At 37.8% G+C, this 25,957-nt stretch overlaps 1 protein-coding gene across 1 annotated transcript; it reads right to left on the reverse strand.

Annotated features, from left to right (window-relative positions):
- On the reverse strand, positions 1-25,939 carry UTP15 (UTP15 small subunit processome component). The gene is made up of 13 exons (XM_066241379.1): positions 25,772-25,939; positions 22,751-22,924; positions 20,466-20,558; positions 20,180-20,364; positions 18,172-18,350; positions 17,083-17,208; positions 15,132-15,267; positions 13,189-13,273; positions 11,842-11,991; positions 10,834-10,935; positions 10,321-10,454; positions 10,088-10,146; positions 1-1,218 (listed from the first exon to the last, which is right to left on the reverse strand). The coding sequence occupies exons 2-13, from the start codon at positions 22,838-22,840 to the stop codon at positions 1,001-1,003; spliced, it is 1,557 nt and encodes a 518-aa protein (XP_066097476.1). The 5' UTR covers positions 22,841-22,924; positions 25,772-25,939; the 3' UTR covers positions 1-1,000.
- Between the last annotated feature and the right edge of the window lie 18 nt (positions 25,940-25,957).

Genomic DNA, 25,957 nt, shown 5'->3' on the forward strand with positions numbered 1-25,957 from the left:
AAATAAGAATCTCTTTATTATAAATGTGATTTATACTGGATCCTTTAAAAAAATACAGCTATTTTTTAAAGCAAGCTACTCAGGCTTGGGGTTCTAAAAAACAAGACGACTGGTAAAGAAAATAATCTAAATACAGATCAAATGGTTTCCAGAGAGGTCGGCAGCTCTAAGTTCCAAACATATGTCTAAAAGGCTGAAAGCCTAGCTATTATAAGAGATATGGCAAATTTTATCACTCTTCTGACCCGAAGCAAGGTAAAAACTTGAAGAAAGGCTGACTATTAAGGGGAAGAAAAAAAAGGTCCAATAACTTTTATCTGTAGACCTTGTTCTGATAATAGTCAAAATTAAATAAAAAGAAAACCTGGGGTTGAGAGCACAATTTTTAGCTCTCCAATCTGCCCCACCCCTCTCTGTGAATTCATAACTAACTAGTGTCAAGTATTCGGTGGCCGCTGATTGACACACTTGGGACCTGATACCAGCCGAAGCAGAACATGTGACTTAGTGATGCTGTCACGGAGAAGGGCTGCACGTTCAGTTGGGGCCTGGACATCCCAAGCGCAAAGATGAAGGAATTGATCTGTATTGGCATTTGTTTGGTTGTTGTTTTTTCCCAGGGTAAGATTAAAAGATAAAGCCCTGTTCCTTTGGCAGGGCTCCCAGTTGAAACTCAACTCTCTGCCTAGTTCTGAAGGCTTACCCAAAATATTGATTCAGAATTTTGCTGTATTAAAATTAACATCAACTTGTCCAAGATGGGTATGAACTATGATCAAGACAATTGAGATCTTAGCCAAAGATGCCAGAAAATAATTCAAACAATTAAAATGGAAAACTATGTCATAAAACAGGTACTTATTTTGCAATCATAGTTAATCCAGTCTCTTCCATAATTGCTTCTGTAGTTTTTAATGTGTCAAAAGATTGTTTTTCCAATAGTTAATAGAATCAAATCGATCCCAAGTTAATAGTTCTTATGCGTCTTCCTAGGCAGGCACTATGAGTCTATCTTCTTGCTCTCTAGAAATCCATCAGGAGTATACTGCAATACAGAAGTGCTTTCGTTCCTTGTCATGGTGGCAAAAAGCATATCCATCATCCCCAAAGTTTCTAGCAGTTCTTTTTGGTAATCAATCTCTTTTTCTACAAGTCCTTGAAGTAACAAAAACTTTTTATCAACTACAGGTGACTGACCAATCACAGGCAGATATATATCTAGAAACAGAGAGAGAAAACACATTAATTAGAAATATCTTTCTAAACAATGAATAGCAATATTTAGGAAAAGCATAAAAATATGAAATATGAAGACACTGAAAAATCTGCACTTATTTTACAAATTATGATTTACAGAAAGTAAACAATTCACCTGAATAAATGTATTTCAAAAAATAAATAATTACAAAATGTACAACACGGGAGTTCTGACTTTTCTCTCTCCCATTAAAAAATAGTCCTGGAGAGTAATGGCGGGGTAGGAAGCGATACCGATAAATCTCCCCCAAAACTCAACAAGATCTTCAACCAGAAACAGAAAAACCTATACTTGGAGCCTCCAGATGCTTCGCAATACACCCGAAGGTATGGTCGAGTGAAAAATTGGCTAAATATGTAACCAAACCCCGAAGGAAATAGGGAGTAAGAAATGCTCCGCCTTCCTCACTAACCTAAACAGGGCGGCTTTCTCTGGTAACTGTGAATATAGAAACTGAGGCGGGCAAAGGGGGTGAATAGATCCAGGCCGCAGCACAAACGGCCGAACCAGGCTGTGGCACGAAGATCCAAGCCGAGGAAAAACTGATCCTGTGGCAAACCGGGCAATACAAGCTAACACTCGCGCCAAACCCAAACAAAGAAAGACAAGCGGAGCGGCCATTTTACCCGGTCTCCTGGTCGGCGTGTGCGCAGTTAGTGGGCGAGAGATTTCTTCCTAAGCCCCGGAAGTGGGTGCCCGTGTTGCCCCACGGAGAGGCAGGGTCAGAGGCCTTTCTGTGGGCCGAGGGCAGAGTCTCTGGGCAGCCCCAGCGCCCTGGGAAAGCCACGCACGGGAGGGAGTGAGAACTAATTCCAACGGTGGAGATTTTCCGTGCGGGCGGGGGTTTCACTCAGAGGGAGACGCGGCCGGCCTCATATCCTGGTCTGCGCGCACGCAGATAGTGAATGAGAGATTCCTCTGAGTGCCTCGGCAGTGCATGCCCATGTTATCACACAAAGGGGCAGAGTCAGGGGCCTTTGTGTGGGTCAAAGCGGAATCTCGGCCGCCCCAGCGCCTTGCAAAAGCCGCGCACGGGGACGGAGCGAGACTCAAAATTCCAACGCTGCAACTTTTCCCTGCGGTTGGGGGTTTCACTCAGAGCGTGAGACTGCTGGCCGGATATCCTGGTCGCAGACAGTGAGTGAGAGTTTCCTCCAAGCACCCCGGAAGTGGGTGCCCGCTTGTGTTACCAGACAGAGTGGCAGAGCCAGAGGTCTTTGAGTGGGCGGAAAGCCAGCCTGATTATGCTAGCAGCTCTGACTGACTGAGCCTTACCCAGAGCCCTGTGCTGAGTGGAAATAGAGTGGGGAGTTGCCAGCTCTTTGAGCCTCCTACTATCCAGGCAGAGGCAGCAGCAACCCCATAGCTGGATTATCAGGCTACTAATTGAGGAAGGAAAGACTAGGAGAGAGGCTCCAGGAATGCAGACTCTCTCACTGTCAGAGCCTATAAATGCTAATGAGCCTCGACTGCCAACGAGACTAAAGCACAATACATGACATTGCCATAGAGACTTATCAACTGCAAACCTCTACCTGAGCGTGCCAAAGGGGCAGAACCCGGGGTACAGAGTCACCGACCAGGAAGAGGGAGAGAAAAGAAAAAGCAAGAAGATAACCTCTCAAAATCAAGAATAATCTGCAGACTTTATAACCTATCCCGTTTTATTATATTTGTTCATTTGTTTCTCTTATCTTCATTCTTGATACTTTTTTTCCTCCTCCAATTTGGCCGATTAACTCCCTACCGGTCTTACTCTCTCCTCTCCTTGAACTACACTACCCATAAGTGTTACATCTCCCATTATCTTTTCTCTTCTCTTCCTTTCTCTCTATGAGGGTTGCACTCCAAAACCCTTAACTCTCTCTCTCTCTCCCCTTTCTTTTTTCTTTTAGTGGTTCCCTCTTTCTCTCTCTTTCTTTTCTCCCTCTATATTAGTTTCTTCCTTTCTCCTTTACATCTCCTCTCATTCAAACCTCAATAACAAACAAATTATCTTATCTGGGACTCAAACTTATGTTTGTGGCATTTTGGGGGGGGGGGTTTACTTCACCTTTTTAACTCACTAGCAGTGCTCCCATCCCTGGCTCTCCATATTATCTAGTTCTTGTTCCACTAAACACAATAGTAATTTTTTAATTTGTCCCCCCATTTTTCCGTTTTCCTCTTATTCCTCTCATCATAACTCTTAGACAACCAACACCTAAAAGCAAATCATTTTATTCTTGACCCAAATTTTTTCCTTATTTGCATTTTGTGGGTCCATACGCTCTTTTTTTTTCTTTTTTATTTATTTATTTTTTTGCCCCTTTATTACTTTTCCCCAATTCAGGCCCTCCATCACAGGCATTGTTTGTTATAATTCACAGTTCACAAGATTTTCTCAAGAAAGAGGGGAGAGGAGAGGAGAGGAAAAGAGGAGGGGGGGAATAATTTCCTTTTTTTAAAATTTTTATTTTATTTTATTTTTCTTTATTTCATTATTTTTTTTAAAAAAAACAACTCTCTTTGATTTTTTTTTAACTTTTTATTCTTTATTAAATCTCATTAATGCTATCAACAAAACCACCCTCAGATGCCAATAAGGAAGAGAAAATCGAATATCATGGATACAAAAGAAAGAGAGGTAACACAGCTAGATGAGGAAAAATCTATGGAGAAAAAATTTAATATATTGGAAACCTTGGAGCTAAATGACAGAGAATTCAAGATAGAAATCCTAAATTTCCTCCGAGATATACAAGAAAACACAGAAAGGCAATTTAGGTAGCTCAGAAAACAAATCAATGAACACAAAGAATATATGTCCAAGGAAATTGAAACTATAAAAACAAATCAAACAGAGATGAAAAACTCAATTCACAAGCTGAAAAACGAAGTAACAAGCTTAGCTAATAGAACAGGTCAGATAGAAGAGAGGATTAGTGAAATAGAAGACAAGCAACTTGAGGCACAACAGAGAGAAGAAGAAACAGACTCAAAAATTTAAAAAAGCCTGACCTGTGGTGGCGCAGTGGATAAAGCATCGACCTGGAAATGCTGAGGTCGCCGGTTCAAAACCCTGGGCTTGCCTGGTCAAGGCACATATGGGAGTTGATGCTTCCAGCTCCTCCCCCCCCCCCATCTCTCTCTCTGTCTCTCCCTCTCCTCTCTAAAATGAATAAATAAAAAATTTAAAAAAAAAGTTTAAAAAAAAAAAATTTAAAAAAATGACATAGCCCTACAAGAATTATCTGACTCCATCAGAAAGAATAACATAAGAATAATAGGTATATCAGAGGGAGAAGAGAGAGAAAATGGAATGGAGAACATACTCAAACAAATAATAGATGAGAACTTCCCAAGCCTGTGGAAAGAACTAAAGCCTCAAGTTCAAGAAGCAAACAGAACTCCGAGTTTTCTTAACCCCAACAACCTACTCCAAGGCATATCATAATGAAATTGACACAAACCAACAGCAAAGAAAAAATTCTCAAGGCAGCCAGGGAAAAGAAGAATACAACATATAAAGGAAGGCCCATTAGATTATCATCAGATTTCTCAGCAGAAACTCTACAAGCTAGAAGAGAGTGGACCCCAATATTTAAAGTCCTGAAAGAGAGGAACTTTCAGCCACGAATACTATACCCATCAAAGCTTTCCTTCAAATATGAAGAAGAAATAAAAACATTCACAGATACAGAAAAGATGAGGAAATTTATCATCAGAAAACCCCCACTCCAGGAATTACTAAAGGGGGTTCTCCAATCAGATACAAAGAACAAAAAAAAAACAGAGCCACAAGTAAAAGCTCCAAGAAGAACACAATAAAACCAAATTTAAACTGTGACAACAACAAAAAGAAAGAGGGGGAGAAGATGGAGATTAACAGTAGCAAAGGACGATGGAGTGCAAAAGTACTCACAAAATAGTTCTCTACAATGAACAGGGTAGGGACCCTTTTCATTAGTCAAAGGTAACCACCAATGAAAAAACCACCACAGAAGCACATGAGATAAAAAAGATAGCAACAGAGGAAAGATGTATGGAATACAACCAAATAAAAACAAAAGATAGAAAAACGAAAGAGAAGGATCAAACAAGACACAAAACTAACAGAAAGCAAGATATAAAATGGCAATAGGGAACTCACAAGTATCAATAATTACACTAAATGTAAACGGATTAAACTCACCAATAAAAAGGCACAGAGTAGCAGAATGGATTAAAAAAGAAAATCCAACTGTATGCTGCTTACAGGAAACTCATCTAAGTAACAAGGATAAAAACAAATTCAAAGTGAAAGGCTGGAAAACAATACTCCAAGCAAATTAACATCCAAAAAAAGCAGGTGTAGCAATACTCATATCGGATAATGCTGACTACAAGACAGGAAAAGTACTCAGAGACAAAAATGGCCACTTCATAATGGCTAAGGGGACACTGAATCAAGAAGACATAACAATTCTTAATATATATGCACCAAACCAAGGAGCACCAAAATATATAAGACAGCTACTTATTGATCTTAAATCAAAAACTGACAATAACACAATCATACTCGGAGACCTCAATACACCGCTGACGGCTCTAGATCGGTCCAAACAGAGAATAAATAAAGACATAGTGGCCTTAAACAAAACACTAGAGCACCTGGATATGATAGACATCTACAGGACATTTCATCCTAAAGTGACTGAGTATACATTTTTCTCCAGTGTACATGGATCATTCTCAAGAATTGACCATATGTTGGGCCACAAAAACAACATCAGCAAATTCAGAAAAACTGAAGTTGTACCAAGCATATTTTCTGATCATAAAGCCTTGAAACTAGAATTCAACTGCAAAAAAGAGGAAAAAAATCCCACAAAAATGTGGAAACTAAACAACATACTTTTAAAAAATGAATGGGTCAAAGAAGAAATAAGTGCAGAGATCAAAAGATATATACAGACTAATGAAAATGACAATATGACATATCAGAATCTATGGGATGCAGCAAAAGCAGTGATAAGAGGGAAGTTCTTATCACTTCAGGCATATATGAACAAACAAGAGAGAGCCCAAGTGAACCACTTAACTTCACACCTTAAGGAACTAGAAAAAGAAGAACAAAGACAACCCAAAACCAGCCGAAGAAAGGAGATAATAAAAATCAGAGCAGAAATAAATGAATTAGAGAACAGAAAAACTATAGAAAAAATTAATAGAACAAGAAGCTGGTTCTTTGAAAAGATCAACAAAATTGACAAACCCTTGGCAAGACTTACCAAGGAAAAAAGAGAAAGAACTCATATAAACAAAATCCAAAATGAAAGAGGAGAAATCACCACAGACACCGTAGATATACAAAGAATTATTGTAGAATACTATGAAAAACTTTATGCCACTAAATTCAACAACCTAGAAGAAATGGATAAATTCCTAGAAAAATACAACCTTCCTAGACTGAGTCAAGAAGAAGCAGAAAGCCTAAACAGACCTATTAGTAGAGAAGAAATAGAAAAAACCATTAAAAACCTCCCCAAAAATAAAAGTCCAGGCCCTGACGGCTATACCAGCGAATTTTATCAAACATTCAAAGAAGACTTGGTTCCTATTCTACTCAAAGTCTTCCAAAAACTTGAAGAAGAAGCAATACTTCCAAACACATTTTATGAGGCCAACATAACCCTCATACCAAAACCAGGCAAGGATGGCATAAAAAAAAAAAACTACAGACCAATATCTCTAATGAATACAGATGCTAAAACACTAAACAAAATACTAGCAAATCGAATACAACAACATATTAAAAAAATAATACATCATGATCAAGTGGGATTCATCCCAGAATCTCAAGGATGGTTCAACATACGTAAAACGGTTAACGTAATACACCATATCAACAAAACAAAGAACAAAAACCACATAATCTTATCATTAGACGCAGAAAAGGCTTTCAATAAAATACAACACAATTTTATGTTTAAGACTCTCAACAAAATGGGTATAGAAGGAAAATATCTCAACATGATAAAGGCCATATATGATAAACCATCAGCTAACATCATATTAAATGGCACTAAACTGAAGGCTTTTCCCCTTAAATCAGGAACAAGACAGGGTTGTCCACTCTCTCCACTCTTATTTAATGTGGTACTAGAGGTTCTAGCCAGAGCAATCAGACAAGACAAAGAAATAAAAGGCATCCATATCAGAAAAGAAGAAGTAAAGGTATCACTTTTTGCAGATGATATGATCCTATACATCGAAAACCCCAAAGAATCCACAAAAAGACTACTAGAAACAATAAGCCAATTCAGTAAGGTTGCAGGATACAAAATTAACATACAGAAGTCAATAGCCTTTCTATATGCCAACAATGAAACAATTGAGAACGAACTCAAAAGAATAATCCCCTTCATGATTGCAACAAAAAAAATAAAATACTTAGGAATAAACATAACAAAGAATGTAAAGGACTTATATAATGAAAATTATAAACCATTGTTAAGGGAAATCGAAAAAGATATAATGAGATGAAAGAATATACCTTGTTCTTGGCTAGGAAGAATAAATATAATCAAGATGGCTATATTACCCAAAGCAATATACAAATTTAATGCAATTCCCATCAAACTTCCAATGACATTTTTTAAAGAAATAGAGCAAAAAATCATCAGATTTATATGGAACTATAAAAAACCCCGAATAGCCAAAGCAATCCTAAAGAAAAAGAATGAAGCTGGGGGCATTACAATACCTGACTTCAAACTCTATTATAGGGCCACGACAATCAAAACAGCATGGTATTGGCAGAAAAACAGACACTCAGACCAATGGAACAGAATAGAAAGTCCAGAAATAAAACCACATATATATAGTCAAATAATTTTTGATAAAGGGGCCAACAACACACAATGGAGAAAAGAAAGCCTCTTCAATAAATGGTGCTGGGAAAACTGGAAAGCCACATGCAAAAGAATGAAACTGGACTACAGTCTCTCCCCCTGTACAAAAATTAACTCAAAATGGATCAAAGATCTAAACATAAGACCTGAAACAATTAAGTACATAGAAGAAGACATAGGTACTCAACTCATGGACCTGGGTTTTAAAGAGCATTTTATGATTTGACTCCACAGGCAAGAGAAGTGAAGGCAAAAATTAATGAATGGGACTACATCAGACTAAGAAGTTTTTGCTCAGCAAGAGAAACTGATAACAAAATAAACAGAAAGCCAACTAAATGGGAAATGATATTTTCAAACAACAGCTCAGATAAGGGCCTAATATCCAAAATATACAAAGAACTCATAAAACTCAACAACAAATAAACAAACAATCCAATAAAAAAATGGGAAGAGGATATGAATAGACACTTCTCCCAGGAAGAAATACAAATGGCCAACAGATATATGAAAAGATGCTCATCTTCTTTAGCTATTAGAGAAATGCAAATCAAAACGGCAATGAGATACCACCTCACACCTGTTCGATTAGCTGTTATTAACAAGACAGGTAATAGCAAATGTTGGAGAGGCTGTGGAGAAAAAGGAACCCTCATCCACTGTTGGTGGGAATGTAAAGTAGTACAACCATTATGGAAGAAAGTATGGTGGTTCCTCAAAAAACTGAAAATAGAACTACCTTATGATCCAGCAATCCCTCTACTGGGTATATACCCCAAAAACTCAGAAACATTGATACGTAAAGACACATGCAGCCCCATGTTCATTGCAGCATTGTTCACAGTGGCCAGGACATGGAAACAACCAAAAAACCCATCAACAGATGACTGGATAAAGAAGATGTAGCACATATACACTATGGAATACTACTCAGCCATAAGAAATGATGACATCGGAACATTTACAGCAAAATGGTGGGATCTTGATAACATGATACGAAGCGAAATAAGTAAATCAGAAAAAACCAGGAACTGTATTATTCCATACGTAGGTGGGACATAATAGTGAAACTAAGAGACATTGATAAGAGTGTGGTGGTTACGGGGGGGGGGGGGAGGGGATGGGAGAGGGATAGGGGGTGGGGAGGGGCACAAAGAAAACAAGATAGAAGGTGACAGAGGACAATCTGACTTTGGGTGGTGGGTATGCAACATAATTGAACGACAAGATAACCTGGACTTGTTATCTTTGAATATATGTATCCTGATTTATTGATGTCACCCCATTAAAAAAATAAAATTATTATAAAAAAAAAAAATAGTCCTGGCCAGTGAGGATATGGGGGTATGGGGGATCAATGGTGATGGATGAGGACGCGACTGGTGTGAATACACAATACAGTACACAGATTATGTGTTGTGGAACTTGAAACTGCGTAATTTTGCAATAAAGTCAATAAAAAAATATATAGTCAAGGTCACTGCAGATGTTTAAGAAAAAATTTAATTTTTTTTAATTTATTGATTTTAAAGAGGAGGGGGAAAGAGAGGGGGAGGAAGATGAGAGAGAGTAAAAGAGACAGAAACAGTGATTTGTTGTTCTACTTATTTATGCATTCATTGGGTGATTCCTGTATGTGCCCTGATGGGGGTCGAACCTACAACCTTGGCGTATTTGGACAATGCTGTAACCAAATAAATGACCTACTGCCAAGGCCAAGTAAAAAGTTTTTTAAATCATCATAACCCTAGTCCCAGCAATTCAAAGTCAAACCGCTGTAATTTTATTCCATTTTAAAATTTGTTGATGTACTCTTGTTTTCTCCATAAAAATCTTCACTGAAGAAATTGATACAAACAAGGTATTTTGATTTGAGTTCCAAAGTTGATTTCATATTTTGACATCTCACTTTTACAAGCATGCTAGGATTTTTCGAGTTTTAACAACTACTTACCAATAATTATTTCAGCAGCACTGATCAAAACAGAAGCAAATCTTGGCTGAGACAGATTCCTACAAAGCAGAAATAGTTTACTGAAACTTGCCAACTTTTTTTTTTTAAATCTTAAAATAGATTTACTGAGTTGTTCTATCAGTCCTCTAGAAAGATCACATAAAGTAAATGCTTCTCATTTGGAGATAAAGGATTTTAGATGTAAAAATATGTATTTCAGACATAAAACATACCTTATCAAAAAATTAAGAACACGACTGATTTCTTTTTCATCTCGACCTGCAAGAGCATTTGCAAGGACTCCTCTTCGATTTAGCTCCTTTATGATGGAAACTGTAATCTCAGGTGTCTTGATTGTACAAGTGGGCTAGAAAAATTTTCAGAGTCAACATGAGCAAACAAGACAGCACAAGAATTATTAAACAATTGCCAAATTTAAATGTTTTAATCTTCACAGTTTTGAGGCATGGTGAGGCGAGTAATAAAATGATTCTTTTAGAAATATGCTCTCTGGAGGTTTGTCAATGATGATAATGTACCGCTGTGATAGGTCATGTAGTTAATGGGGGAGACAGCGCATGTGTGGGGGAGAGGGTATATGGAAAACCTCCCTACCTTCCCTCGATTTTGCTGTCAACTTAAAACTGCTTTAAAAACATAAAGTCTTAAATGTACACACACACGCTTATACATACATATATCTACACACTCTCTCTCTCTGTCTCACTCACTCACTCCTCACTCACCTCAAGGACTCTGTCAAGTGCTTTGGAGATCCGGAAATGTTTCAGATCCCTGTCATACAATTCTAGGTGTTTTCTTGATGGCCTGTTGATCAAAATGTCATCCTGCATTGAAAAGTAAATTTAGAGAGAAAAATCAACTCATAAGTTTAAAATAAATTTTTTCAAAGTGGTATTTTTTATACCAGGGCATTCCTGAACTAGTCATAAATAATGGTCATATGCCCATAATATAGATAAAATAAAAATGGAATAATTTGTCACATCAATGTTTTCTTTTTATTAAATTGAATTTATTGAGATGACACTGGTTAACATAATTAGACAGGTTTCAGGCGCCCAGTTCAACAACTCATCTCCATATACTGTATTGTGTGTCCTCCCCCCAAGTCAAGTCTTTGCCCGTCACCATTTACCATCAATATGCTCTTCCTCTCCTATTACTTTAACTTACAATACATACACAGCACCTCAATTCCAGGAAAACATTACTGAATTCAATTCTCTTTATGTGGCAGGCAATGTGATTCAGTAGAAAGAGAAAATGAGATTCAGAGAAATTGGGATCTAGTCAACAATTCTGGTTACCAGTGATGAAATGCTGGATCAATTATAACTTCTTTATGTCTCCATCCCCTCAAAGGCCAAATGGTGACATTATTGATTCTACTTCTTTTCAGAGTTTTTTATAAGAGCTAATCAGATAAGAGTGTGAAAGACATTGATTTGAATATGGCAAAGTACTATAACATTGTTATGATTCAAGGTATTAAATAAAGTAGTCCTTATTCCCCATTACTTCTTAGCAGTGTCTCCAATCTAGCAATCTGGAGATAAATCTGATGCAGAAAAAAGCAATATAATGTTAAATGCCACGTAAACTATAGTTTCCAGTAATGTTCAGGGAATCAGAAGGCTACTCTAAACAAATTTCACCTTAAAATACATACATACATATAGATAGACAGATATAAATAGATTTAGATATAGATATAGAAAATATATAAATACCCGTTGTTTCATGTAATTTTTTCCTTTAATAAAAGTTCGATATGCTGGCCTTCTTCTCCTGGGAAGGGACTCCTTCTTTGCTTCAGATTTCCGATGTTTAACACTCAGTATTCCATTGGTCATTCCTACAACTATTGTCTCATCTTCATGCTACCAGCAATTAGAAAAATAAGTTAGTCTATTCTTAACTCATAATTTATCTTTTTCCTCCAAATATCATTGATAATGTGTTTACTGCTTATCCATACTTTCACCAAGAGCTCCATTCAGATAAAGATACTCTCCCAAATAATGATATACATAAAGAGTTAGAGAAAAATCATTTTCTCCTCTAGGGTACTATTATAGTAACAGAACATATACCTGTTATAACTTATCACTGGCATTTTGTATAATAATACAGTTAAAAATATCTTAGAATACTCTTAAAATATTTTTTCTACATCTTCTTACTAGAAAAAAAAGGATTATATAGTGACATGATTTTCTAGATTCTTGCCATAAAAATATTTGATTTTCTTTCCCCTCCCAATTTAGCTTTTTGTGTGTGTGTGTGACAGAGACAGAGAGGGACAGACAGACATGAAGGGAGAGAGATGAGAAGCATCAATTCTTTATTGTGGCGCCTTAGTTGTTCATTGATTACTTTCTCATATGTGCCTTGACTGGGAGGCTACAGCAGACCAAGTGACCCCTTGCTCAAGCTGATGAGCCTTGCGACCTTGGGCTCAAGCTGATGAGCCTTGCTCAAACCAGATGAGTCTGCGCTCAAGCCGGTGATCTCAGGGTTTTGAACCTGGGTCCTCTGCATCCCAGTCCAACACTCTATCCACTGCACCACTGCCTGGTCAAGTCCAATTTAGATTTCTATATAATATATTTGAATATCCTCCTACTCAGTGGCACATGAAACTTGACAGTAGACATTCCAGAAAGAGCAATCAACAAAGAAAAGAAGCTATTTCATTTTACTGTCCCCTTTCCTCCCTTCTTTTTTTTCTGCTCAGAGAGCCAATTTGCCTTTCTACGTAGTTAACCCTTCAGTTAAATGTTTTGAGAGAGATTTATCAACTCTATCAACTTTCCAGGTCCTGCCCATAGTGTTAACAATACCTACAGCACTGTTTTGTTTGAAGCTAGGCGGTGAGTAGGACCCAAATCTGAAAGCATGCTAAGATATTGGGACAAGTCATATATATCATATATTCTAGTAATTATCTTATTCAATTCTCTATTGCAAGAAGAAAATAAGAGACACAAATACAAAGATATACGCTAACATTCTATTTTACTTTCATTTAACAGGCAAGGTTAGTGAAAGCTTTAAAAGGAACTAAATGTACTTACTGCAAGTGCAAGACTCAAAATTGAAGCTGCATAATCAAAACTGTGAACTACTTTGTAGGAAGTTGTGCTATACACTTTCACCTTCCTGATAAAAAAAAAGCTTTGTCACAAATCATCTTGGAAATGAGTATAAAATGCAAGTTTTCTAATTTTTGAAAATTTAATATATGAATATTAAAATTTACACAACAATGAAGATAAATAATGATTAGCAATATTAATTAAACTAATTCACCACTGAATCTCTCTTAAAAATGAACTAGTTTTTAGGACTACTCATAACATTTGTATAGACTGACTAGCCACCAGAAGGATAAGCTATGAACCCCTGTAGCCTGAAGATAAACTTGAGAGTCAAGAAGTACAGATCAAAGTACACTGGAAGTCAAAAGGGCAGTCTTTCTCAACATCAGCACTACTGACACTTTCTGGGTTGGATTAATTCTTTGTTGTGGGGGCTACTTTGTGTACTACAGGATGTTTAGCAGTATCCTTGGCCTCAACTAACTCTATGCCAGCAGCACTCTGCCCCCAAGTTGTGACAACCACCAAAATGTCTCCAGATATTGTCAAAAATCCCCTGGGGGACAAAAGTCATTCTGGGTTGAGAACAGATAGAGCCAACTTATTTAGCTTTTAAAGGACATATCTGAAAATCAAGTCCCAAATTGTCTTGCTATGTATTTACATAATAATTTCCTTTGTATTAGAAATATTTTCTAGCTTTAAAATATGTATGTATTTTGCCCCGGCCAGTTGCTCAGTGGTAGAGTGCCGGCCCAGTGTGTGGACGTCCTAGGTTCAATTCCTAGTCAGGGCACACAGGAGAAGCGGCCATCTGCTTTTCCACCCCTCTCCTTCCCCTCTCTCTCTCTCTCTCTCTTTCTCTCTCTCTCTCTCCTTCTCCCACAGCCATGGCTCGACTGGTTCAAGCTCATCAGCCCTGGGCACTGAGGAGGCTCCATGGAGCCTCCTCCTCAGGTGCTAAAAAAATAGCTTGGTTACAAGGATGGCTCCAGATGGGTAGAGCATCGGCCCCAGACGAGGGTCACCAGGTGGATTCTAGTCAAGGCACAAACAGGAGTCTATCTCCCCTCCTTTCACTTGGAAAAGAAGGAAAAAAATGTATGTTTTTTAATAGACAGGCTGAAGAAACAAATTTTTACTTTTACTTAATTTTAATTAACTTTTAATTTTAAAACTAAAGCAGTATAAAAATATTTTTCTGTTAAACATAGGTATATTTCACTTTAATCACTATAAAATATTGTTATCATAGGACATGTATTACATGCTCAAATTGCTTCTAATCTCTCAATAATTTTTACATTGATTACATATTGAAATATTTTAGATACATTGGATTAAATCATTTTTACCTAGTTAAATTAATTTTAACTAGTTCTTATCACTGTTTTACTGTTGCTACTAAAACATTTTAAATGACAGATATAGCTCACATTATATTTCTACTAAACAGCACTGTTCTAGAATATTACCTAATGGAATTCTAATATCTATCTAACATAGAAATAATTGGACCATAATAATATATAGAAATCTTTACATGACGTTTTAAAATTTAAAGAACATAAGCTAGAATATACATATATACTCATTACTATTTGAAAATATACAAATATACAATAATGATTTTAAAAGAAAATTAGAACACAGATTGTTCTAAAACATCAATGTTTGAATGATTCAATAAAATTTCTTAAGTATATCAGCTAAAGCAATAAACTACATCAAAGGAGAATATAAGTTTGCTATATGTAAATAAAAGGTCAAAACTATTTTCAGCTCAACAGATTTTTGTTCATAGAAATCATTTGGCAGAATATTTATTTTATCCCAAATACTGCAGAAATAACTAATTTCCTCAAGCAGTAAACACTTGGATACTCATAATGATGAAGAAAGGAAATTTAAATGCTAACCTATCCAGTGAACCAGAGAGTAACCTCTCTCCAGAGCTGCTCAGACATAAACATGTCACAGTTTTATGATGATTTTTCAAAGACACTAGCAGCTGTCCTCCTTTCAGCATGTCCCAGACTTTAACATAACGACCTCCTAGAAAAAGAAATAATCATTAGTTTGATACTCCACCTACAGATTAAAAATTTTAAAGCTCTGAAAAGCATTCTTCACTGGACACTCCACAGCAGAGGTTAAGTGAGGGATTCCAGAGTCAGACTGCCTGGTTTCAAAGCTGAGTCCACCATTTCCCAGGGGTGGAGATAATAATAACAGTTCCTACCTCACAGAACTGTCATGACAAATAAGTTCACATTTGAAAAGTACACAGAACTACCTGGTAAAATAAAAAGTAAAACCAAAAAAGATTTTAAGAAAATCATAATAAAAGCAGCTTTCAAAAGAAATATAAAACCACAGAAATACTGTAAATTTCATTTCCCCAAAATTTTGTGAATCCCAATAAAATTGAGAAACTTCCCTATACCATTTTTTACTCTAAGAATTGGAAGGATCCTAAAAGGCATTTAATCCAGTTTAAAAAGAATTTTTTAAATACAGCATATTTTCTTTCATTGAAATATGAAGCAAAACTCTAATAGGTAAATTCAAAAAAGGGTTTGTGGAAGGGGGAGCAAATGTCTTACCTATCCTGACTGGGCAACAGGGACAATTTACAATCCTTGTATTCTTATATGTGACAGCTCAGGAGAGGTTACAGTTTGAAACCACTGATCTAGCCCAGTGGTCAGCAAACTCATTAGTCAGCAGAGCCAAATATCAACAGTACAATGATTGAAATTTCTTTTGAGAGCCAGATTTTTTAAACTTAAACTATATAGGTAGGTACATTCCTTATTGAGGTAGCGCCCGCACGTGGTATTTTGTGGAAGAGCCACACTCAAGGGGCCAAAGAACTGATTCTAGCCCAACCTCTCATTTTCAAGATTTACAGATATTAAGGCATTGCTCAAGGTCACATAAATAGTGATACAGTGAAGGTTAGCATACCAGTACCTATTGTCCCTGTTCATCATGAATTTTTCCTTTCTCAAAATAACAGCAAGACAAATAGATATGTCTGACAATGTTATCAACTTATTTTGAAATCAAATAGGTACTGGGGAAAAGAGTATAAAACAGGATAATATCAGAATTCAAAAAAAAAAAACTACACACAACCATGTGTATGCTCTAATGTATACATACTATTCTGTATTCTTCTATGGTCAGCACAATATTTTTGACTTGACAAATGAAAACAACCAATTTACTTCTTCCATTATAATTTTGAAAATGCACTATGATCAATATAACAAAAACACTCAGCTCCAAATAGATGAAAAATGTATCAAAGCCTCTCTTGACCTTATATTGTAATATCTCCTCCTCCAGCACTATCAGTTCTTTGTTGGGTAAGACCATTTCAATCAAGAGTCACAAGAAAAAAGACAAACCTAATTCTAGATCTGAAAAAAACTGTTTTCAAAAGCTGCCGCAGATGTCTTAAGTAAGAATAACAGGTGAATAACCTGGGATTCTGGGGAAGAACATTAAGCAGGCTCTCAAGTTCTGGGGTTTCAGATCTGCCACTGACCACTTTGCCTTGGACAAATGAGTTAAAACTTTTATTTATTTCCTTAGCTGCCAACAGAGAGAAAACCACCACCTTGCAGGCTCATCTAGGGCATCAGAGATAATATGCACGTGTAACAGCACAGTGTCTAGCTCACATTAAGCACTCAGTAAACGGTAAGTGCTCTGCATGTAACACTTACCAACTGTGACACTTATAAAAACTATACAGGCAATTCAAGTGCATACTGAAGTTTGTAAGTTAAAAAAAGTAACTGATAAATCCTCTGATTCAAGACCAAGAATACTGGTGAAAACAATTTTTAAAAGAAATACCTGCTGACACCAGAAGACCTCCAGAGGGAAAAAGCAGAACACTCTCCACTGGCTGCCCGTGCTCAACAGAGATAACACTTGTGTTTGTTCGTGTATCAAACATCTTCACAGTGTGATCATATGACCCTGAAATGTCAAGTTTTGTATTATGTGAGTTTCATTGCTCAAAACAACAACAAAAAATATATATGTGTGTGTGAGTGTGCATGTATGTGTAGTCAAAAACACATTTTAAAAGGAGAAAAGCTGAAATAAAATGTTTAAAAGAGGCCCTGGCCGGTTGGCTCAGCGGTAGAGCATCGGCCTGGCGTGCAGGAGTCCCGGGTTCAATTCCCGGCCAGGGCACACAGGAGAAGCGCCCATCTGCTTCTCCACCCCTCCCCCTCTCCTTCCTCTCTGTCTCTCTCTTCCCCTCCTGCAGCCAAGGCTCCATTGGAGCAAAGATGGCCCGGTCACTGAGGATGGCTCTGTGGCCTCTGCCTCAGGCGCTAGAATGGCTCTGGATGCAACAGAGCGACACCCCAGAGGAGCAGAACATCGCCCCCTGGCGGGCATGCCGGGTGGATCCCGTTCGGGCACATGCGGGAGTCTGTCTGACTGCCTCCCCGTTTCCAGCTTCAGAAAAATGAAAAAGACACACATGGATTCATAAGGATATAGCACCTCCAAACTCTTTGGTACCACTGACTGTTCCTGAAGCACAGTATTACAAGACACAGATTCTTAAACTGTTCTTATCTTCAGATTTCTGTGACTACTGAGTCACCTGGGAATCTCCGCACAGGCGCTCCCAAAGACTGGACTGCACTGTCCTTGTTTCCTGGCGGCTGGAGGCTCTGGAATAAGAGCACTAAACCCATTACAGTTCTGACTGTCATATGTTTTCAGGGCAGCCTCATGTTTCCATATACATTTGGAAGACAGTAAAAACAATGTTCAAAAGAAAAAAAAACAATCAAATAAACAGAACCATATTTCTTGATAAAAAAAATTTTAAACTCCTCTATCCCAAAAGAGTCCCAAAGCATATTAGTCTAGCACAATGAAGTTATAAACTTCAGGAAGGAAAGAAAAAAAGAATTTACCAACCTGTTACAAAGAGATCTGGGTTCAGTTTGCTAGCACATCCACACCTCACATAATCAGAATGTTCTTTGAACGTCAGAATTTCTGTAGAGTTTGGAATATCCCATAATTTAACTGTATAATCATCAGCCCCAGAGACCACATGATATTTGTCAGCTGTAAAATCTACTGAATGAACAGCTCTGAAAGATCAAGGATTAATATATTAAAAAGAAAAAATTATATTTCTGGCACCTTCTAACATAAAACACTCCTTTTCCCCTAATGACCAAAAGAAGTTCAGTTTCAGAGAGTAATTGCAGGGTGAAATCATGAAAGAAAGAGAAAATCTTTAAAACAGGTGTCTGTCCTCGAGCTACTTTAAAATTTTATTTTTATTTTTTTTACAGAGACAAAGAGTCAGATAGGGACAGACAGACAGGAACGGAAAGAGATGAGAAGCATCCATCATCAGTTTTTCATTGCAACACTTTAGTTGTTCATTGATTGCTCTCTCACATGTGCCTTGACTGGGGGGCTACAGCAGACCAAGTGACCCTCTGCTCGAGCCAGCAACCCTGGACTCAAGCTGGTGACCCTTGCCCAAACCAGATGAGCCCACACTCAAGCTGGCGACATTGCGGTCCCAAACCCGGGCCCTCTGCATCCCAGTCCAACGCTACATCCACTGCACCACCACCCGGTCAGGCTACTTTAAAATTTTAAATACCCAAGCACTATGAAGTCAGTAAGAATATTAAACAATAGCTTAAAATCATGTTTTCTAATATGTCAACAATTCTACTTAGCTGCTCAATGAAAGTAAATATTCTAATGGTACAAAGGTACTTTCTTTGCCATTTGAGAAAGAAAAAGAGAGAGGGAAGAGGAGGGGGAGAGAGAGAGAGAGAAGCATCAACTCGTTCTCTTTAGTTGTTCCATTTAGTTGTACACTCATTGGTGCTTCACACACATGCCCTAACCAAGGATCAAACCCCAGCCGCGGCATACCTGGACAATTCTCTATCCATGGAGCCACCCAGCCAGGGCCAAAGGTACTCTAATTTAAAATTTTAAAAATAGGTAGTTCTCTAAAAAATTCTAAGATTTGCTACTAAGGAGGATCATATTAAGTGAATTTCTGTTATATTTTAACTGTTTCACTGATTAAGACCACCCTGCAATAAAAAAAACACCACTCTCAAGATTTTAAATTGATAGCAAAATTACAGCAATGACATTGGGAATTGTGAAACAAAGTTATAAAATTGCCCTGACAATTCAATTTATCAAGGGGCAAAATACTAAATCCAAGAAGAAAATCCACCTTTCAACTTGACTTCAAAATAAGAAGTTCTAATACAGTCCAGGATTATAAATAGTTGTGAGGTTGCCTTTAGAGCAGCAGTTTATAATCTCAATCGGGTCACGGAACTCACTGAGAAGTTAATGAACACTACAGGGTGTCTTCCTAGATAAACATCCATTCCCTAGAATGTCACTACAATTCTAGGGAATTCATGAGCCCTATCAAATTGGACCTTACGACTGAACCAGGACACAGACTCTCCCTTAGCACAACCAGGAAATAAAGTACATAAAGGTACATAATCTTCTCTGTGTTTTCATTCAAAGCCTAGAAAACAAACAGAGCTTAAACAAAACAAAAAGAAACATAAAATCCAACTGCCTATAACTGTATGGTAAAAAAAAAGTTAATTAGACCTATTATGATCATTTTGCAATATACACAAATATCAACTCACTATACCTGAAACTAATATAATGTTGTATGTTAATTATAGCCCAATCTAAAACAATTTTTTAAAACTGTCTCTTACTGCCTGACCTGTGGTGGCGCAGTATATAATTGGATTGTTGAGGTTGCCAGTTCAAAACCCTGGGCTTGCCTGGTCAAGGCACATATGGGAGCTGATGCTTCCTGCTCCTCCCCCTTCTCTTTTGCTCTCTCTTTCCCCTCTCTAAAATTAATAGTCTTAAAAAAATAATAATAATAAAAACTGTCTCTTACTTAGTATGGCCTTCAAACTGCCTGAGGGGAGCCCTCCCAGTTATATCAAAAAGCTGAACTCCACCATCTTCACTGCCGGCTACAAGCAATCTACCATCCTGTCGAAAAGTAGCACAGTACGCTGTGTCTTTAAATCGGGAAAAGGTTTTTATAGGTTCTTGGGAGTATCGACCATAAATGTGAATCTACAAGATAAAAAACAGTATTTCACCAAATGGCTCACAATCAATAGTAAATAATCAACAGTAAATACAAACTACAGAAAAAATATTAATGTTATATTTACCCTTGAAGAAGCTGTAACAGCGTAATTATATGGAGGCTGCGGAGAAAAGTCTACTTTTGATACTGCACCAAACTCCTTGATCTGAACAGGGGTCTTAATAAAAAATAATACAGAGTATTAACAGAGTTACAACTGGTAATACCTGCTTAAGCACTATATAATTTCTTAATGACCACTGACCACTGTTTTTTGTTCTTAGTAACATTTACTAGGTTGTACTTAATTCAGAAATATAAAGAAAGCAAAAGGTCCAAATCCCATCACCCTATCCTATCCCTGTTGCCATTAATGTAAATAAGCATATGGTTAGAAAGCCATACCCCACTCTTTCTCTTCAGCTGTGAAGTTTTCCATAAATATTACTAGGGAAAAAAAGTTATGTCTATACCAGAATACTCTGAACCATGTATTTAACTGACACAAAGATCATACCATGAAGGCTGTTCTGCACCTCACTTTTTTTTACTTAATACTATGTCTCAGCTAACTTTAAATATAAGCAATAGATTTATCATCCATTATAGGACACATCATAATTTACCAGTCACTTCTGAAGGACACAGGCTTTTCCAAAATTTCTAATATTTCAAATATACTTCAGTGAATATCTTTATATATATCTTAGCAAATTCGGGGGAGTAATATTCATTAAGTTTCTAGCTTGGAATTTACAAGGCTGAAAGGTATTTTTATCATGCAAAATAATGCCAAGTTACTCTCCTGAAAGTTGGCACCATTTTCCTCTCTCCCAAGTAGTAATGATCAAAATTTTTCATTCGTGCCAATAGATAAAAAAAAGTATTTAAATTAATTTCAATTGATTTTAGAAACAGAGAAAGGAGAGATGAGAAAGACACAGAGAGAGAAGTGTTCGTTTGTTCTACTTAGTTGTGCACTTATTGGTCACTTCCCATATGTGCCCTGACCAGGGATTGAACCCGCAACCCTGGTGTTTCAGGAGGACACTCTAACCAAATGAGCTACATGGCCAGGGCCTCCACATTATTGTTTTAATTTGCATTTCTTTCATTATGAGTGAATGAGGCTCTTTTAATATATTTATATTTATCAGTCACTAAAATTTGTTCCCCTAAGTTCTCCTTGGCAGCATATATACTCAATTTCTTTTCTTTTTTTTTTTTTTTTAAGTGAGAAACAGGGAGATAGTGAGACAGACTCACACATGTGCCCTGACCAGGATCTACCCGGCAACCCCGTCTGGGGCCAATGCTCTGCCCATCTGGGGCCAATGTTCATAACTGAGCTATTTTTAGCACCTTAAGCAGAGGCTCCACAGAGCCATCCTCAGTGCCCAGGGCAATGCACTCAAATCAACTGAGCCATTGCTGTGGGAGGAGTTGGGGGTGGGGTGGAGAGAAGAAGCAGATGATTGCTTCTCCTGTGTTCCCTGACTGGGAATCGAACCCAGGACTTCAATTCAACACGCCAGACTGACACTCGACCACTGAGCCAACCGGCCAGGGCCCTAACTTTCTATTTCCATTAAACTCCCATTCCCAACCTTTTTTCCATTTTCTACTTTTAATTGTTCATCTTTTTTTTCTAAATCACTGGTAAGCCTTTATCGTCTAGAAGAATTTATTTTGCATCACTTCCTCCCTAGATTAAGAAAGGCAAAAATAAAAATACCCTGGCACATAAGATTCAAATTCTAAAATTTAATTCATTTGTCATTGATTAATCATCTATTCAGTGCTAGGCACTTGTATGATTAACCTGATTAAGCAGCATGGACTTTTATATAAAATTCCAAGAAAATGGTATCAAATTTCCTGCCCAAACTATAAGCTGCTGTTAAGATTTGGGGAGGGGGGGCAGGGAGGTTGTATTTTTCGGAAGTTAGAAGCAGAGAGGCAGTCAGACAGATTCCCACACGCACCCGACTGGGATCCACTCTGCATGCCCACCAGGGGGCAATGCTCTGCCCATCTGGGGCATTGCTCTGTTGCAACCGGAGCCATTCTAGCACCTGAGGTGGAGGCCATGCAGCCATCCTCAGTGCTGGGGCCAGCTTTGCTCCAATGGAGCCTTGGCTGTGTGAGGGGAAAAGAGAGACAGAGAGGAAGGAGAGGGGGAAGGGTAGAGAAGCAGATGGGTGCTTCTCCTGTGTGCCCTGGCTGGGAATCGAACCCAGGACTTCTACATGCTGGGCCGACGCTCTACTGCTGAGCCAACCGGGCAGGGCATAGATTATTTTAGTTGTTAGTTCTCTCCTAAGGTATCTAAATTATTACAGATGCTGGAGAGATTGGAAAAATACTTACCTTATAGTTGTTCCAATACAGTGTATCTTGGGTGATTTTTTCACCAAGTATAGGATATGTCTGAATAGTTACAGGCTTATAACCAGCCATAATTTCATATAATTGGACTGTTATATGAAAAGTAAGCAGTCTGATACTGATATTAGAAAAAATTACAGTGACTCTGCGTTACGTCTGAAAAAGAAAATATTTTATATACGTTATTCATAAGCCTGAATATATAGTTATGTATAGTAGCCTAGTGATCAACAAGCCATTTAATTACAACACAGAAGAAACAATCTAAAGGAAGCAAGAAGAATACAGAGAGGGTTACCATATTACACCATCTACTCAGCTAAACGCAGAGGCTATACACAAATGTTCTCAAACCTAACTGACCAATTTACAACAACTGGGAATAAATCGAGCTTAGCCATCCAGTAGCCAAAGCAGAGAGAAACATGATAGCTTAGAATGTTAGTTTATTGAAGGCGAAACTCCAAATACAAGTTTCCTGAAACTAAAGTAAGATGACATTTAATCTTTAAAAATCCAGTTTAGGGACTTGACTTCCTGAAAACCTAATAAAGAAAGAAAAACAAAGCTTATATTCTAATGTAGAAGCTTAAAATTAAACTTAAAAGCTTAAAAAAAACAAAAACAACCTAAAAGCTAATATTCTGATTAGAAGCTCAAAATTAAATTACAAAATAGGATAAAAATGATTATAATTTTTAACTAACATGTGACTAAGCCAAAATTGTCTTTCAGAACTATTCAATTGCAAAAGAGATTCAATTTTATCAGTGAATGATTCTAGTGGTACAACTCATCATCTATTCTGGAAAGCCTGAAAATAGTGCATCAGTACCACCAATATATATTAATGTAGCATATTTTAAAGGCTATTTTCCTGAAACATGGTAATCAATAATTAAATAGGGGGGAAATTTCTGTTTATTTAAGTACTTACAATGTGTGGAACACTGTTCTAGGTACAAGGGATACAATGGTGATTGAAAGCCATGGTCTGTACCCTCACACAACCCAATATTCTCCATTTCAACTGATGGCTGGTACCAGCTAGAGATCTGGAATCAGCACTGACTTGTCCTTCTTTCTCACTTCTAACATCCAGAAAAATGTGCTGATTTTATCTCTCAAATCTTTCTAAACTTCATCGTATTCACTCCAGCTAGTTCCACTGCCCTAATTCAGATCTTCTCATCTACTGAAATAGTGCAATAAGGTCTTCCTAACTCCCTCATCCATTTTCCAAATAGCCATCAGCATTGTCTTACTACAATGCAAATCTGGCTTTTGCTACAAAGCCCAACAATGCCCAGAAAAGAAGGTCCGAGCTGCTTAAAATGGTATGTTAGGCCCTCTGTGATCTGGCCCTTGCTTACCTTTCCAGCTTCACCTCTTGTATTCCCTTAACATACCATGCTCTTTCTTCTCTCATTGTCTTTGCTTATTTGCGCTCTCTGCTAGGAATAACCTCTTTCTACCTATTTCCTATTTATCATTTAAAACTCAACTCAATGATCACATTCCCAGGAAAACTTTTCTGACCAAGCTGAGTCAGGGACCTGTCTTCTATAATCCCACTTGACTACATAGTTCTGTCAGTGCACATAACCACATATGTGATTAAACTGAACATTTTTTAAAAAACTAAACATTTTGTATCTGGAACTTTTTTTAAATATTTATTTATTCATTTTAGAGAGGGAGAGAGAGAGAAAAAGAGAGAAAAGGGGGGAGGAGCAGGAAGCATCAACTCCCATATGTGCCTTGACCAGGCAAGCCCAGGGCTTCGAACCGGCGACCTCAGCATTTTGGGTTGCCGCTTTATCCACTGCGCCACCACAGGTCAGGCTGTTAAAAACATTTTTTTTAAGTGCTCAAAGAATGTTTATGGAATGAAGGAAAGGAAGTATTGTCTGGGTTCTACGAGAAAACACAAAATTAAAACCACAAGTGGTGTGTATAAGATGAACATTGCTATAGGAGTCAACAAACTTTTACTGTAAAGGGCCAGACGATAAACATTTTAGGCTTTGCAGGCCAACAGGCAAATAAAGGATATTACGTATTTACATATAGAGTAAGAAAAAAATTTTCCAACTTTTTACTAATAAAAACCCCAAAATAGTTATGAGTACAATTTTTAATTTATGAATGAAAATAGGAGTCTTCAGAGGAGGAGGATAATATGTCACTTACTTCAGGTTCAACGTTAGCATTTCCTACCATCATCTAGTCTGCAAATGTTCATCTTTAAATATCATTCTTGGCTCAGTGTCTACCCAAACACCAAGCACCAGGCCAGATCTGGCCTCCAAATCTATGCCCCATACTAGACTATAGGCAAAGGAGCACATAACTCTGTCCTGAGAAAAAATAGTTTAAAACTTTAAAAGAATTAAGGAGCAGGAGCAACACTGGTGGAGGGGGGAGCACAACATAGAACAAAGGCATGCAGGCAAAAAGTGATGTGACCGTGAAAAGGAAAAACACGATTTGGGCGAGTACAGCCTTAGACACTTGGGCTAAATGCATAAGGTACTATAATGCAGAATAACAAATATTATATATTCTATAAATAACGTACAGAGTACTCAGAGCTCAGAAAAAATGTTTAATTCTAGATTAAACATTTAATTAAAAATGTTTAATTCTAATTTAATTTGGGCGGCTCCTAGAAAGATTCAAAGTGTACATTTCAGCTGGGCTTTTGAGTATAATATTAAAACAGACTGACCCCTTAAGATGGGGGTAAAGGCAGCGGCGGAGGAGGAAGCATTCGAAACTAAGGAAACCTCAGAAGCAGAGATGGAAATCTGCCCACTGCCTTGCAAGGGTGCTTATCACTCCCGGGACGAATAGCGGTGGACAGAGGGAGAGGATGCTCACGGGCTGGTTAAGAGTTTCGCCACTCTGCAAAGGCTGGGAAACCCCAGAGGAACATGCCAGATGACAATTATTGCCCGACAGGAGTCTAGGCTTCCCCCATTGGGAGCTGCCTTTACCTACCTCCGATGGGCCCCGAGGGTCCGCCGAGACACCCGGGCTACACCGAGAATTTCCTGGACTCCACCAGACCTCTCCTTGGGTTGTCCAGAATCACTCGAAGATCACATGGACATGCAAACGATTCTCAGAGACAGACAGCAGATAGAATGGCCAGGCCCGGCGCCCGATGATGACGTAACGACCCGG

This window comes from Saccopteryx bilineata, chromosome 1 (assembly GCF_036850765.1).
Source record: "Saccopteryx bilineata isolate mSacBil1 chromosome 1, mSacBil1_pri_phased_curated, whole genome shotgun sequence".
NCBI lineage: Eukaryota > Metazoa > Chordata > Mammalia > Chiroptera > Emballonuridae > Saccopteryx > Saccopteryx bilineata.